The 13,389-nt window shown below is 50.9% G+C and overlaps 1 protein-coding gene across 3 annotated transcripts in view; it reads left to right on the top strand.

Annotated features, from left to right (window-relative positions):
• Sirpa (signal regulatory protein alpha) overlaps positions 1-13,389 on the top strand; it is a 37,871-nt gene that overhangs the window by 19,313 nt on the left and 5,169 nt on the right. For 2 of the 3 annotated variants that reach the window (XM_005365637.2, XM_005365638.3), the window contains 4 exons: positions 2,042-2,356; positions 2,785-3,114; positions 4,759-4,872; positions 7,571-7,595. In XM_005365637.2, coding sequence (XP_005365694.1) covers positions 2,042-2,356; positions 2,785-3,114; positions 4,759-4,872; positions 7,571-7,595 — 784 coding nt within the window. The remainder of the gene's footprint in view (positions 1-2,041; positions 2,357-2,784; positions 3,115-4,758; positions 4,873-7,570; positions 7,596-13,389) is intronic. The other variant, XM_026788457.1, reaches the window with a different exon arrangement.

Below are 13,389 nucleotides of genomic sequence, written 5' to 3'. Positions count from 1 at the left end.
TTCCTTGTGCCTTCTGACTGCCAAAGAATAAACATGTAGTTTCAGAACTAAAGGTAGCAGTCATAGCTGCTACTTATTAAGCACCTATTGTATGCCAGAATTCATATTTACATCACCTTCCCAGGGCGATGTTTTTGTCCTCCTTTGTACAGAGGAAACACAGATGCTAAGAGGATTTTTTTTTTAAATACTAAACTAATCATCTGAATGGAAGAGTTGAGTCTCACTCACTACGTGCCTTTGGCTAGTCTCACTATTCAGAGCCTTGTCCTACAGAAGGAGTTCATCCTAGACACACCTTTATGGGCTGGAGAGCGCAGAGGGAGCAACCAGTGTCAGGCTCCCAAGAACTCAAAAGATGGCAACTTCTCTCAGTACTCATGGGATGCCCAAATTAAACAATGTTCAAGGCCCTCGTCCAAGATGGGGGAGACTTGCGTGTAGCCTACACACATCCTGCCATCTATTTTAAGACATCTCTGCATTTCTTATAATACCCGATATGATGCAAATGCTATGTAAATAGTTGTTTAGGGAATAGTGACAAGAAAAAAAAAATCTGTCACTATTTAGTATAGATGCAGCTTTTCCGACAATGTTTTACATTTGCGGTTGGTTAGCTTTAAGCACTGGGAGCCCCTGAAGTTGGGAGGATGACGCTGCAGCCCTTCACCTCTCAAGGAGCTTAAAGCTGCTGCTGCTTAATGATATGACTTCTTCAAGTGACACCTTCCTCTCTGTGCCCTCAACATAGTAGGTGGATATTAGGGAGCAAGTTATGTGTTCACACATGGAAAAGTGGCGTTTGCTGTCTGGAAATGGTGCTGAGGGGTAATGAGCAATTTGGATTAATACCCAAGGGACACCACCTCCCTCCTAGTCACTCATGTGGGCTTTCAGGACCGAATTGCTTCCGCTTGCTTGGTGGGGCTGCTCGCTGTCTGTCTGGTAGCTGTCTGTCTCTTTAATAATTAGTTAGAAATCAAGGAACCACCTTTGACTTTTTTTAACACACAGGTGATCTCTTTTTCCAACTATAAACAAAAGCCCTCCAGATTAAAAAAAAAAATCTTTATGCCTCTCTCCCTTTCCAATGTGGGACTTGGCATGGGTGAGACCTACTAGGATGTGTAGAGAGAAAAGAAACGCCATTGCGTGAACCCCTAAGTTCTTACAGGGGGAACGTTAGAGTGAAGTCTAGGGCTGGAGAGATACTTGGTAGTTAAAGAGTCTGTACCACTCTTACCAAGGCCCTCGTTCAGTTGCTGGCAACCACACGGTGACTCACAACCACCTGTGACGCCAGCTCCAGAGGATCCAGTGTCCTCCTCTGGCCTGTGCAGGAACCCGCTCACATATAGACACATTTAAAACAATTTTAATGTTTTAATAAAAATTTGGGTCAAGGACAGATCCATGTGTCGTGTTTGAGAAGCATCTCTGTGTGTCTGTCACCCAAAGCAGAAAGCTCGCAGGACCCCATTTCATCCTCACTGCATCCAGAAAGGAGAAACATTGCACCCGTTTCTCAGGCGTGGCTCTGGGAGGGGCACGCATCTCAGAGCAGCCACTGGGTTCCACCTTCGTGGCCGTCCTACAGTGCCGTTTGTTTCCTGTGCTTCCGTCTGCAAACACTTTCTCTGGGTTGGCAAAGTTTCCAGGAATGCCCGTAGTTAAAGCAAAGGATGAGGTAGGTCAGCCATCCCTGTGTGTGCACAGATCCCGGAACCCCTCAATGCAGAGAAGACTTAGCTCTCGGGCCTGGGGCTCCTGGCCTTGCCTTATTGTCTGCCTTGCTCATTTCATGGAAACTTTGCTAAGGACAGGGCCATCCCAGCTTTACCGGGACGAAGATTAATGACTAGTGTCACCAGGCTGGAGGTACAGTTTAATGTTAGAACATGTACTTAGTGTACAAAAGCCCCGCGGCCCATCCCTACTGATCTAGTAGTGATGCTACTGTCTAGGCAGGTTGCTTACCCCATCCCTCCCTTCGCTTGGCTTTCACCATCATATCTCTTGTCTATAAATGCTCCTCTAGCCAAACCTTCTACACCAGTGGTATCCAGCCCAAAAAGGAGGGTCACACCTGGGCAGACAGTGAACTTCACCTGCGAGTCTTATGGCTTCTCTCCCCGGAATATCACCCTGAAGTGGTTCAAAGATGAGAAAGAATTCCCCCACTTCCAGACCACCGTGACCCCTAAGGGAGAGAGTGTCTCCTACAACATCTCCAGCACAGCCCAGGTGGTCCTGAGATCCGAGGATGTTCGTTCTCAGGTCATCTGCGAAGTAGTCCATGACACCTTGAAAAGCGGCCTTCGTGGGATTGCTAACTTGTCTGACATCATCCGAGGTAGATGTCCCTGACTTCTAGCCCAAACACACAGGAGCCATTAATTACCCTGTGACTAGCACCGTGCTGGTAGTTGCATTTACTTGACCAACAGCAACTCCAATCGCTGGGCGCCCAGTGTGAGCCACACCCCCCTTCCCTGGTGATTTCATTTATTTTGCTCTTGTTCCTGAATTCCCACTCCATGCCAGAAGCTGCATGCATGGACTTCATTCGTTTTCACCCTAACGGTAGCTACCAGGGCCCAGACCAGGCATCGGACTGTGCTCTGGGCGCCCAGCTTACTGACTCCCTCCCCATTCAGAGCCACAGTGTTTGAGTGTCTGATGCATGCGTGGCCGTCCTGTGTCCGCTATGGTGGGAGCCGCTCAACTCTGCAGCCCCTCCTCTGCGGCTTAAGGTTAGAGCTTCTGCCTGTACTGTTTCAGTTTCACCCATCCTGGACGTCACCGAACAGTCCACAAGCACAGGGAACCAGGCGAACGTCACCTGCCGGGTGCAGAAGTTCTTCCCCAACAAACTCCGGCTGATCTGGCTGGAGAATGGGAACGTATCACGCACAGACGAGGCCTTGAATGCCACAGTGAACGGGGATGGGACCTATAACTGGACAAGCTGTCTCCTGGTGAACAAATCTGCCCATAGAGAGAACGTGGTGGTCACATGCCAGGTGGACCATGATGGGAAGCCAGCGATCGCCAAAAACTATACCGTGAGGGTCCTGCACCAGAAGGAGCAGGGCATGGACGCTACCCTTGGTGAGGCTTCCACTCCCGTTGACTGACTTTTTCTTTTTTTTTACTTTATCTTGATGTTATCTGTTTTTAAATGTTAAAGTCATATGTAATGCCTATCATAGGACAGTCTAGAAGTCTATAAACTAAGCACATTTTAAAGTGGGCTCCTTTTCTCTCCTATCCCTAGAGTCAGCACTGTTCAGAGTTTGGTTCCTGTCTTGTTGTGTCTTTCGACACAGTGTGCCAAAGAAGAGGGAAGGAAAGAGGGCCGGACTTTGCTTGCCTTCTACCTCCTGTCTTCTTTACCTAACAACTGTCCACATGGTTCTTGCTCTTTCTGGCCTCTGCTCCTTGCCCTGTACTTGCTTGTGCCCCCTCCACCTTCCGTAGATGCTGGTGGTTTGGCTCAAGGATGCCAGTACTGCCAGGGGCATCCTCGTTCACACTGTCACCGAATGGCTGTTTCCACGGGACAGTCTTACCAAGGCTGTTTCTAGGCCAAAGTGTGTGTGTCTAGGACAGTACCGTGCCCCACCGTTCTGTGACAGCATGCCAGCAGTGTCACCTCAGCCCCTCCGCGTGCTGTCAATCAAGAGCCCTTTTTTTTTTTTTTAAAGTGGCCACATGCACTGGCTTTGTGGCTGTGTCCCATGGTCTGTCACCGCCACAACTGATGCTTTGTACATAGCAGAGGCTCTGAAGAGAACAGAGCAGGGGCCACTTTCTCGCTCATCTTTTAGAGATGACTCAGGAAACCCTCAGACCTGCATTGTGCTCCTTTGAGACCTTTGAGATTCTTATAGGATGCATAGAACTTTCAGGTAGGAAATGTTGATGTCCACACTGGCTCTATCACCAACTTGCTGTGTGATCTTGGGCAAGTTGGTGTCTCTCTCTGAGCCTCTGCTGTTGTGGACATGCTGAAAGGGATTTTGTCCCTCAGTTGGTAAGGGCCATGACTCTTCCATAACCCTGTAGCTTCGGAGCACACAAAGCATAGCAGGGAACCAATAAAAACCTTGAGAGAGGATGAAAGGTCGGGCAGGTGCTTTGCCAGGTCATCCTTGGTGCTGTGGAATGAGGTAGAGATTAGTGCTGGCCTCAGTAATCAAGGAAAGAGCAGGGGAACACAGTTCCACCAATACGGATGAAGACTAGTTGGGGCCCTTATTTGAATTCACATTGCTGTGTCACGGAGCCCTGCTCTTGACAGTACTGTTCTATGGTCTAGGACCTGGCTGGCCCATGCTGTAAGCTCCTGCCATAGTCACACATACTGTGGGTTAGGTCCTGGGCACAGAGTTTGGAGCCCTGAACGCTCTGCAGAGCCATGCCAGCAGCACGTCCTCCACTCTCAGACAATCGCCCACTTGGGTCCCAGGGCATCTGACCTGCTGCCGTGGCAGATGAGAAGGGATGGGTTTGCATCCCTCAGGGTTGGGAGTACGGTTTCCGCTGGTGACCGGTAGCTGCTTTCTCTGTGACTGCCAACAGTGTGTGTTCTGCAATGCTCGTGGGAGACCTGCATGGGTGGGTAGGGAAGCTAGACATCTGAGGAGAGCCAGCCAGATGCCCACAGCTACAGAGGACAGGTGGGAAAGAGGTGGGCTTTCCTGTTTTCTGTTTCTAAGTTGCATACATGAAGTCCCTCTTGCTTGTCCTCAGGTAGTGACTCTCCCACACAGAAGAACATCTTCATCGCGGTGGGTGTGGTGTGCGCCTTGCTAGTAGTCCTGCTGATGGCAGCCCTCTACCTCCTCCGGATCAAACAGAAGAAAGGTGGGTGGGATCTCTTCTTTCTCTCCGGGTGGTCCTTCTCACAGAATGGCCACTGGCATCTTAAGCGTATGTAACTTCCAGTGACAAGAAGACCAGAGGGTAGTCCTGGGATTGATGGAACCACTTCACCATGCTGAAGTCTAGGAGAGTCGCTCCTCAGCCTTCTTCCCTCACTGCCTCGGGTCTCATGTTCTCATGGGGCTGCTACTAAGGTGGTAGGAAACAGGGAACCGCCAGGGTGGCAAGGGAGACCTCAGGGACTCTTCCTGGCAGCCTCAGAGAGCAAATGCCTGAGCAGCCTGCAGCCTTCCGTGTTCCTTACATATGTGCAGGTTCCATGTTACCAGATTCCCCAGTTAGGTTTCCCAACTGTCACCAAGGGAGTGGGGGAGACAGCAGAGTTTCCATGTAAGAGATTAGGCAGGTGCCTGGATACACAAGGCTTAATAAAGGCAGCTCCTATAGCCAGCATCATATACAGGCCCCCTCCCAGGAGAGACCCCTCACAGCAGCAAGGTACATGACCTTAAACTCCACAGGGGAAGGTGCGAGTTCCAGGCCAGGCATCTTTCCCTTGGGTGTGCACGTGTGTATGTGTGGTTATGGTCGTGCAAGGCCTCTGGCCCTGAAGCCAGCAAACAGGCTCCAGACCCTTGTTTCAGCCCCCACCGGACTCCCTCCCCCCATCTGAGATTGCTTCAGTGTTGTATTTGGGCCACAGTCACAGTAGAGGAAACTGGCAGAGGGCACGCTGTTCTTCTGACTTGTTCGAGGACACACCGCTAATCAGGGGCACAGATTTGGAGGGTAGCTAGGAGGCCCAAGTGTGAACTGCTGTGTTAAGAGAAGGTCTGCTGCATTCTGGTACACACCAGTACACATCTTCCCTCTGCTGGAGGAGGCTGTTTTGTGCTGGTTTTCCATAATGTTTATAGATGTAACATTTTATCTGTACTCAGCACACCCCTTTGTATCCATTTGAAACTCTGAGGTTTTTCTCTTTTATATCCTGTTCACTTTGCTGTTAAAAAAACGCCTCGTGAACCACAGCCTGAACACAAGTATCATCCAGAGCTGCCATTCTGCAGCCGTGTGTCTGCTTAGGAGGGACAGCATGGCCGACCTGTCTCCCATCCCTTCGGCACCCCTCACGCTATGTCCCACAGTTTCTGTCCCATCTGGACCACCTGGAAGGACTCATCTCTGAAACAGCAGCCAAGCCTCAAGTCCTGACTGAGGACTTGAGCTCTCGGTCATCTTTGCCGGGCTATTCCCCGAGTGCCTTGAGAGAGTCACACAGGAGGGCCCCTGTTCCACTCGAGGTAGACATTGGTGAAATCCCAGTCATCCTTTCTGAGGCCTGGCACCAGGTGTGTACAGGGTGCTTGGGAGCTCACTGTTGTGGGAATTAGCATCAATGCCTAAGAGATCAGGGGAGACATAGCAGCCTGGAAGACTGTGAGCACAGGCACGAGAAGTGAGTGTGTGCAAAGTCAAACACAGACTCAAGCGACAGGGACAGCCAAAATGTGATCGGCCTGGGCCCACAGTACCCCTGATGTTTTGCATGTAATAATGCAATCGGTTCTCACCACAGACCTTGGGACTCTGAGTGACACAGTTTACAGATGAGGAGATTGAGACATGGCAGCATTATAAAACTTCTTCAAAACATCACGGTGGGGAGGCCAGAATTCAGAGCCAGAGGATACATTAGGGTCTCCTCCACACACCATCCCACCCCACTCCCCTCCTACCCTAAAGAGTAGCCACCCTTCTCCCCCATCATGGCTGTATTCAGGGTGAAGGACCCCATTTTACATGCCAGCTCTGTGTTTCTGAGAAGATACCATTGCCCAGTTTAAAATGAAGACACTATCTGTCCTTCGACTCCCAAAGGTGGCTTTGCTCAGACCTTTGGTCCAGAGCCCCATTCAGCTGCAGCATGCTAGCTGCAGCCCCCCTCTGTCCCTGCTCACCTGCAGATTCAGGTCCTGGGATGCCCCAGCCTGTCCCGCCCAGCAGCCGGAGCTCATCATCCTTGGGTGGCCTGGGCAAAGTGCGGTGCTGAGCCTGTCTTGGCACATATGTTACTTTTTAGTTGTAATTTTATAACAAAATGGGAATCAAACTGTTGCAGATATCCCCAGGGATAATCTCTGGGATGCCCTTCCTATACCACAGACCTAAAAACCGCTGACCCAGACAGCTGCCTTCATGGAAAGTGAGGATGGGTTACTAATGAATGCCATGGCTAGCCCTGTGAGCTAAAGATGCTCAGAGACAGGAAGTGACCCACCCAGGATCACACAGCAGGTTAGTGGGGGAGCAGGCCCAGGGTCCACACCCACCCCCCAACTCAAATTCCTGTTTGAATCTACTCCCCAACAGTGTGGGACCTAAGTGGGGTCTGCCAGAGTTATGTGCTTGAATGGAGAGGGGGCCCAGAAGAGAGTAAGAAGCCAGCTGGGCCCTCGAGGGCTGACGGCTGTGCGTGACGGTTGGCATCTGATAAAAGCGCAACGCAGTAGCCTAGCTTAGCCCTGGAAGGTGGTGGATGAGAGTAGACCATCTACTGGCTTGACACTAGGCCTTCGCTGAGCTGATCCTCCCCACATCCCTGAGGCAGATCTTGGTTCAAGGAAAGTTACACAGTTTCTGGCTAAAATAACCGCTTTTTTTTCTTTTTCTCTTTCAGCTAAGGGGTCAACTTCTTCCACAAGGTAAGCGCTTCTGTGGGCCAGGATAGTATCATAGTCACATTTTTTTTCTAACCTGTGTATACACGTGTGTGTACTTTGAGTGTGGACATGTGTGTGCTGCGGCATGCGTTTGAAGGTTGGTGAATACCTTGGTCTTTGCCTTCACGTTGTTTGGGGGGGGGGCTCCAGTTCCGCTGAGTATGCCGGGTTAGCTGGCGGATGAACTGGGGACTCTCCCGTCTTTGTCAGCCTTCTCCCCTTAGACGTGCTGGGGTTATAGCCAGACTTAAGCTGCTTCCTCTGCTTTATGTGGGTTCTGGAGAGCTGAACTTGGTCTTCGGGCGCAGCTGGCACACTTCCGCATGGAGCCATCTACTCGGACCGACCCCCTTTTTCTTAGTTTTCTGACAGACCCCAAAACACTGTAAATCACCAACCCTTGCTCTTACATGTCCATAGTGCTTTCTCTCTTGTACCCTGCTTGTCAGGACTATTTAACCTTAAAGTATAATTATTTTAATTGATTAAGCTTTTTTATTATTGCCTTAAAGAAATAGGTTTCAGGGCACATTGGCATTGGTAGCTCGAGGCCTTTGCCTACTACCCAGTGACAGTGATGGGGCTATCCTCCTTCCTTACACCTGCTGTACTCATGAAGCCCTGTGAGCTCCACGGGACTCTTTAGGCCTTAGTCATGGTCCCCTCCTTCCTTCTGCAAAGCATCTCACTAGGATGTAGCTTAAGGCCCTGCTAGGGTGGTAGGGGAAGTCCTTCTGAGGTCACAGCCTGCTCAGGAGCTCAGATGGTGACATCACAGGACACCTTAGTGCAGAAGTTGTGTTCAAGGGTATTTGAGCTTGTTCAAGGGGGTTCCAGAGCTCTGTTCTAGGGGCTGGGGTACAACCCTGTCTCAGGCTTAGGGAGGAAGTGGGTGTGGAAACAGCCATCCAGGGTATGGTGGCTCCAACACAGCAAGGGTGGGTGGCCATATATGGCTTAGGTATAGGAAGCCACAATCTCTGAAGAGACCTGTGAGCAGGGACCTGAAGTCAGGGTCTCTGGGGCAGGCTTAGCATGCCTGGACAAGAGAACAGGTAGAGCCAAGCCTGGAGTGGAGAGGCCCAACTGACCGGGGCACAGGAAAGCGAGAGATGAGGAAATGCACAGCCAAGTGAGAGTTGCCCCTTTGGAGAAAGGCTTTTCTGGCTTGTAAGATGGGCCCTGGTGCTGCGCTAGAGTAGGACAGCACCCCACAGTCTGTTGTGTAAGTGTGCCAGCATGCTGTATAAAACCTTAAATGACTCCGTGATGGTTTGGGTGAGCTTGAAGCATCATGTGAGCTGTGCCAGTCTCTCTCTCCTTCCTTCCCTCGTTGCTCCCTCTCTCTTTCCCCTCCTTCTGGAGCCCAGGATTGAACTGAGGGTCCAGAGGGGAAGCGAGTACTGCAGAGCTTGACTGCAGAAGGACTCTGGGTGGTTCCATGGAGAGATGTGGTCTAACTTACGTTTTTACAGGTATCGCCTAGGCGACCAGTGAGTTGGAAGCAAAAGGGCTAATAAGGAAATGACTATACTGGGCTAAGCAGATGCTGAAAGTTTGGGCCAGGTGCTGTGTGGGCTAGGATGTGGTCAGGTTCTGGTTATATTCTAAGGACAGAGCCAAGAGCACTTGCTGGTAAAGGGAATGCAGAGTCAAAGACAACTCACGTTTGGGCAGTGAGGAGCCTGTCCTCGCTGGAGGACCATCAGTCATGGCAATTGTGAGGAGCACCTCACCTACCTCCCGGGGCTCTGCCTTGGTCTGCCCTGCCCACCGAGAGAGTGCACAGTGGTCTTGGGATAAGCCTTGCCTCCTGTTTGGTCTCCCCAGGCAGCCTCTGACCCTGTCCAACCCTCCAGCCTCCGCCCCTGAACATGCCATGGCTGTACCAACCCCTTGCCACCCTCAGGAATCCCGTCCTCACACCCACACTGCCTGTCTCGTTCTTCCCCCCCATTACAGCCTTGTCCAAGGTCAAGGCTTGGCTCTCCACTCTCCTTCCTCTGCTCAGACATCTTCAGTTGCCCTCTGTGGGCCTTCAAGGTTAAATCCAAAGTCCTATGGCCGGGGCCCCTGTGCCTACACACTGTTAGTTCTGGACAACCAGAGGCTTCTTTTCTCTCCTGCCACCTATGGGGCCCTGGATTTCCTGCTAACCCAAACACTCCTGCCTCTTCCACACAAGTACCCTCCAGGGGTTCTAACGGATATGGAGACACTGTGGGTCCTGCAAATGATACCTCTGGAATTGTGCACCGAAGTAGCTAGTGTCGACATCTTTCTTTCATCTGGCCCCTTGTGGTCTTCCTCAGTAAGGCCAGTACTTCCTCGTGGGTCAGGAGGCTTTGTGTGAGCCTCTGGTGTCCTGCACGAACATTCTGGTATGTATGAAGTAGCTCTAGCCTGACGACATTTTCTTAACCTCATTTCTTGTACATAGGGACTATGTCCCTCCTGCTCACAGCCAGCAGTTCCTGCATCCCTTGGTGCCATCCCTGAGATGGGATAAGTTTTTCATAAAGGCTTGTTGAATGAAAGAATGGCTGGATAATTGTCACCCCCCCCCCACACACACACACATTCACACCCCTGCAGAGCCTGTGAGCTCCGAGCCCCTGAAACTCCTTCCCATGGGTTTTCCTCGTCTTTCTTTTCTTTTCCTATCCTTGTTGAAGGACAGTGGTTCCCAGACTCGAGTGTGGCCGAAGACTCCAGGGCTGTTCAAACACAGACCAAAGCCGAGCCTCTGATTCCGACTCCATGCCACCCTTTGGGGGCCCCTGTCTCAGGAGGTTATTATAGTCCCTCTTCTGTGGTTGAGGCAGCCAGGATCTGAGAACTGATGTAATGTCGGGCTGCCCCGGGCCTGTGCAGGATTTCTGGTGCTGACACCTGCAGGTCCCCATTGATGCTCTGCTGCCTCCCGTCCTCTGTTCCTTCCTCTAGTGAAGCAGGACATTTTCTGGCCTTTCATATCATTCCAGTGTGAGCCTACCCAGGGAGCGAAATCACTAGCTTCTTTCATGTCTCTAGACCAAAGTGATGGTGGGTAGCAAGCCTTAATGGCGGTTTCCCGGGCAGCAGTGGCTCTGGCCCAGCATGGCATCAAATACTTTCTGAAAGACACTGGTGCTGGTGTAGGAGACAGCCTAGCACCTCAGGGAGGGTGACGGGAATCCTGCGTCTTTGAACTCAAAGGACCTTGCAGGACACTGGCTGGCCACGGGCCCAGCTTTCTGACACCCAGGCGGAACACTCTTATCCCCGCCCACATCGGAGTGTTGTCTGCTCTTTTATTGGACCCTGGGGTTTGTTTGAATGGGCACTGATGAAATGTGACACTTGCGCTGCATTTATTCTCAGAATACCAGAACTACCTCGATTGTTCATTTATTTGTTTGGATTGAGCTCAGTTTGGAGCCAGACTTGGGGAAATTCAGTGAGAAAACCATTCATTCAGCAAGTATTCATGGAGGAGTATGAACCCCGAGTAGCCCAGGACTAGGTGCTAGGGTTTCATCATCCCCCCAAGCTAGCCCAGGACTAGGTGCTAGGGTTTCATTGCCCCTTGGCAAACAGCTTACCATGCCAACTAGAAGCTTAATAATTGACACGCAGCAAGAGCTAGAAAAGGTGGAAGGAGGCTCAGAGCAAAGGGGTGATCAGGGAGGACTTCCCTACAGAGGCAGCATTTAAAAGCCAGCTAGTGAGAGACACTCTAGGGTGGGGCCATTGGGGCTGAAGTACACTAGACAAGGAGTAGCTAATGCCAAGGCCCTGAGGCAGGGGTGTGGATGAGGCTAGACTAGCTAGAGCACACAGCAGGGGTCCGGAACACGCTGTGCACAGCCTCACCCGTACAGATGGACTACACTGTATGGTTAGGGTTCAGTAAGGAAAGTAATTTCTTCCTCCTCCTCCTTCCCCTTCTCCTTCTTCTTCCTGGTTTTCTTTCTCCTCCTCCCTCCTTCTCCTTTTTTGTTTTGTTTCGTGATTGGAGTCTCAATATAGAACCCAGGCCGACCTTGAACTTGAATCCCTGTCTCAGCCTCCTGAGTACTGGGACTATAGGGATGAACCGATATGCCTGACTTTCACTTATAAAAGCAAGAAATGGAGGCAGGGAAGCCTGGGGACCTGGGACCAGCAACATAAGATGATCAAGTAGCCGAACTTGATGTCACTTTTGGAGATGGCCAGTTCACCTTGTAATGAAAAGGGGAAGAATACAGGATGCACCCCACTCTAACCTGAACCCAGGATGAGTAATGGTGCTGCCATATTTTAAAACAGAGCCGACCGATGCTTACAGTGTTGACTTCTGCTCTGAAAGACAGGGATGGTCTCCTGAGAACAGAGTTCGGAAGTTCTGTGGAGGTTCAGATAAGGCTGTTTAAAATAGGATTTCATCCAGGCACAGTGGTACATGCTTTTAATCCCAGCACTTGGGAAGCAGAGGCGAGTGGATTTCTGTGAGTTCAAGGCCAGCTCAGGCTACACAGTGAGACCCTGTCTCCAAAGAAAAGTGTTAAAATAGGATTTCAAAGACCTGAAGAGAGAGTTGTCTGTGCAAAAGGCCTTGGGGCCGTTTGATAGGCGCTAGCTTCAAGGTTGGGTGCCTGTGCCTATGTGGTAAGGCAGCATAGCAAGGAGGAACAGAAAACAGAAATGAAGATGTACAGGAAGTTGTGAGGTTGTCAGAGAGAAGCAGTCCGGCTAACTCAGCACTGTTGGTGAAGCCTTCCAGGGAGGAAGCACACAGCTAAGTCTTAATGGATACAAGTTAACCAAGAGAAAAAGTAGTTAGGAACCTATGCTGGCTAGATTTTTTTTGTCAACTTGACCCAAACTAAAAGTCACCTGAGAGGAAGGAACCACAATGAAGAAAATGCTTCCTTAAGATCAGGGAAGGCAAGCCTGTAAGGCATTTCTTTAATCAGTGATGGATGGGAGAGGGTCCAGCCCTTTGGTGGTGGTGCCATACCTGGTGGTCCTGGATTCTATGAGAAAGCAGCATAAGCAAGCCATGAGGAGCAAGCCAGGAAGCAGCACCCCTCCACGGGCTCTGCAGGATCCTGCCCTGCTTGAGTTCCTATCCTGACTTCCTTCAGCGAGAATGGTGATGAGGAAGCAAACACCTAAGAGACCGACTGTTTCCAGGTTGCTTTGGTCATGGTGTTTCGTCACAGCGGTAGAACAGAGTCACCCAGGGCTATTGGTGAAGCAGAAAATGCAAAGCAGCAGTAACCCCCGTGCAGAGTCAGTGTGCAGACATGGGACCGAGTAAGGGTGGTGAAGTGAGCAGACACAGCAGACCACGGCGGGGGTGGGGGTGTCAGGGGACACGGCGGTGATTGGCTATGAACCAGACAAGCAATGGGCACTGCAGAGGGTGGGAGCTCGTGACTGGGGAGAGAGTGGCATGACCTCCTATCGGTTGTGTCCTGGAGCCTAGAGGACTATTTGGCCACCTGGGACACTTTAGGATCCAAGCACTCGTGACAGCGCTATCAAAAACCCTGCTGCCAAGCCCCGTTGCTTGCTCATTCTGACATTATTCATGCTCACGTGGCCCAAGTCCCTGGCTTGGAAATTTATGTAACCCCTGCAGAACCAGTGGCTCCAGCTTGCTCTTCGTGACCCTCCAGGGAACCAAGCCTGGGCTCTGACTGCAGAATCAGTGGCATGCACGGTTGTTGTTGATGAAGCAAAACATTTTGGTCTTCCTTCTTCCTTTTCTTTTAACAGCACTGCATGGGTATATTTATAATATAGA

This window comes from Microtus ochrogaster, unplaced genomic scaffold (genome assembly GCF_000317375.1).
Source record: "Microtus ochrogaster isolate Prairie Vole_2 unplaced genomic scaffold, MicOch1.0 UNK3, whole genome shotgun sequence".
NCBI lineage: Eukaryota > Metazoa > Chordata > Mammalia > Rodentia > Cricetidae > Microtus > Microtus ochrogaster.
This window is presented reverse-complemented; position numbering and strand designations above follow the sequence as displayed.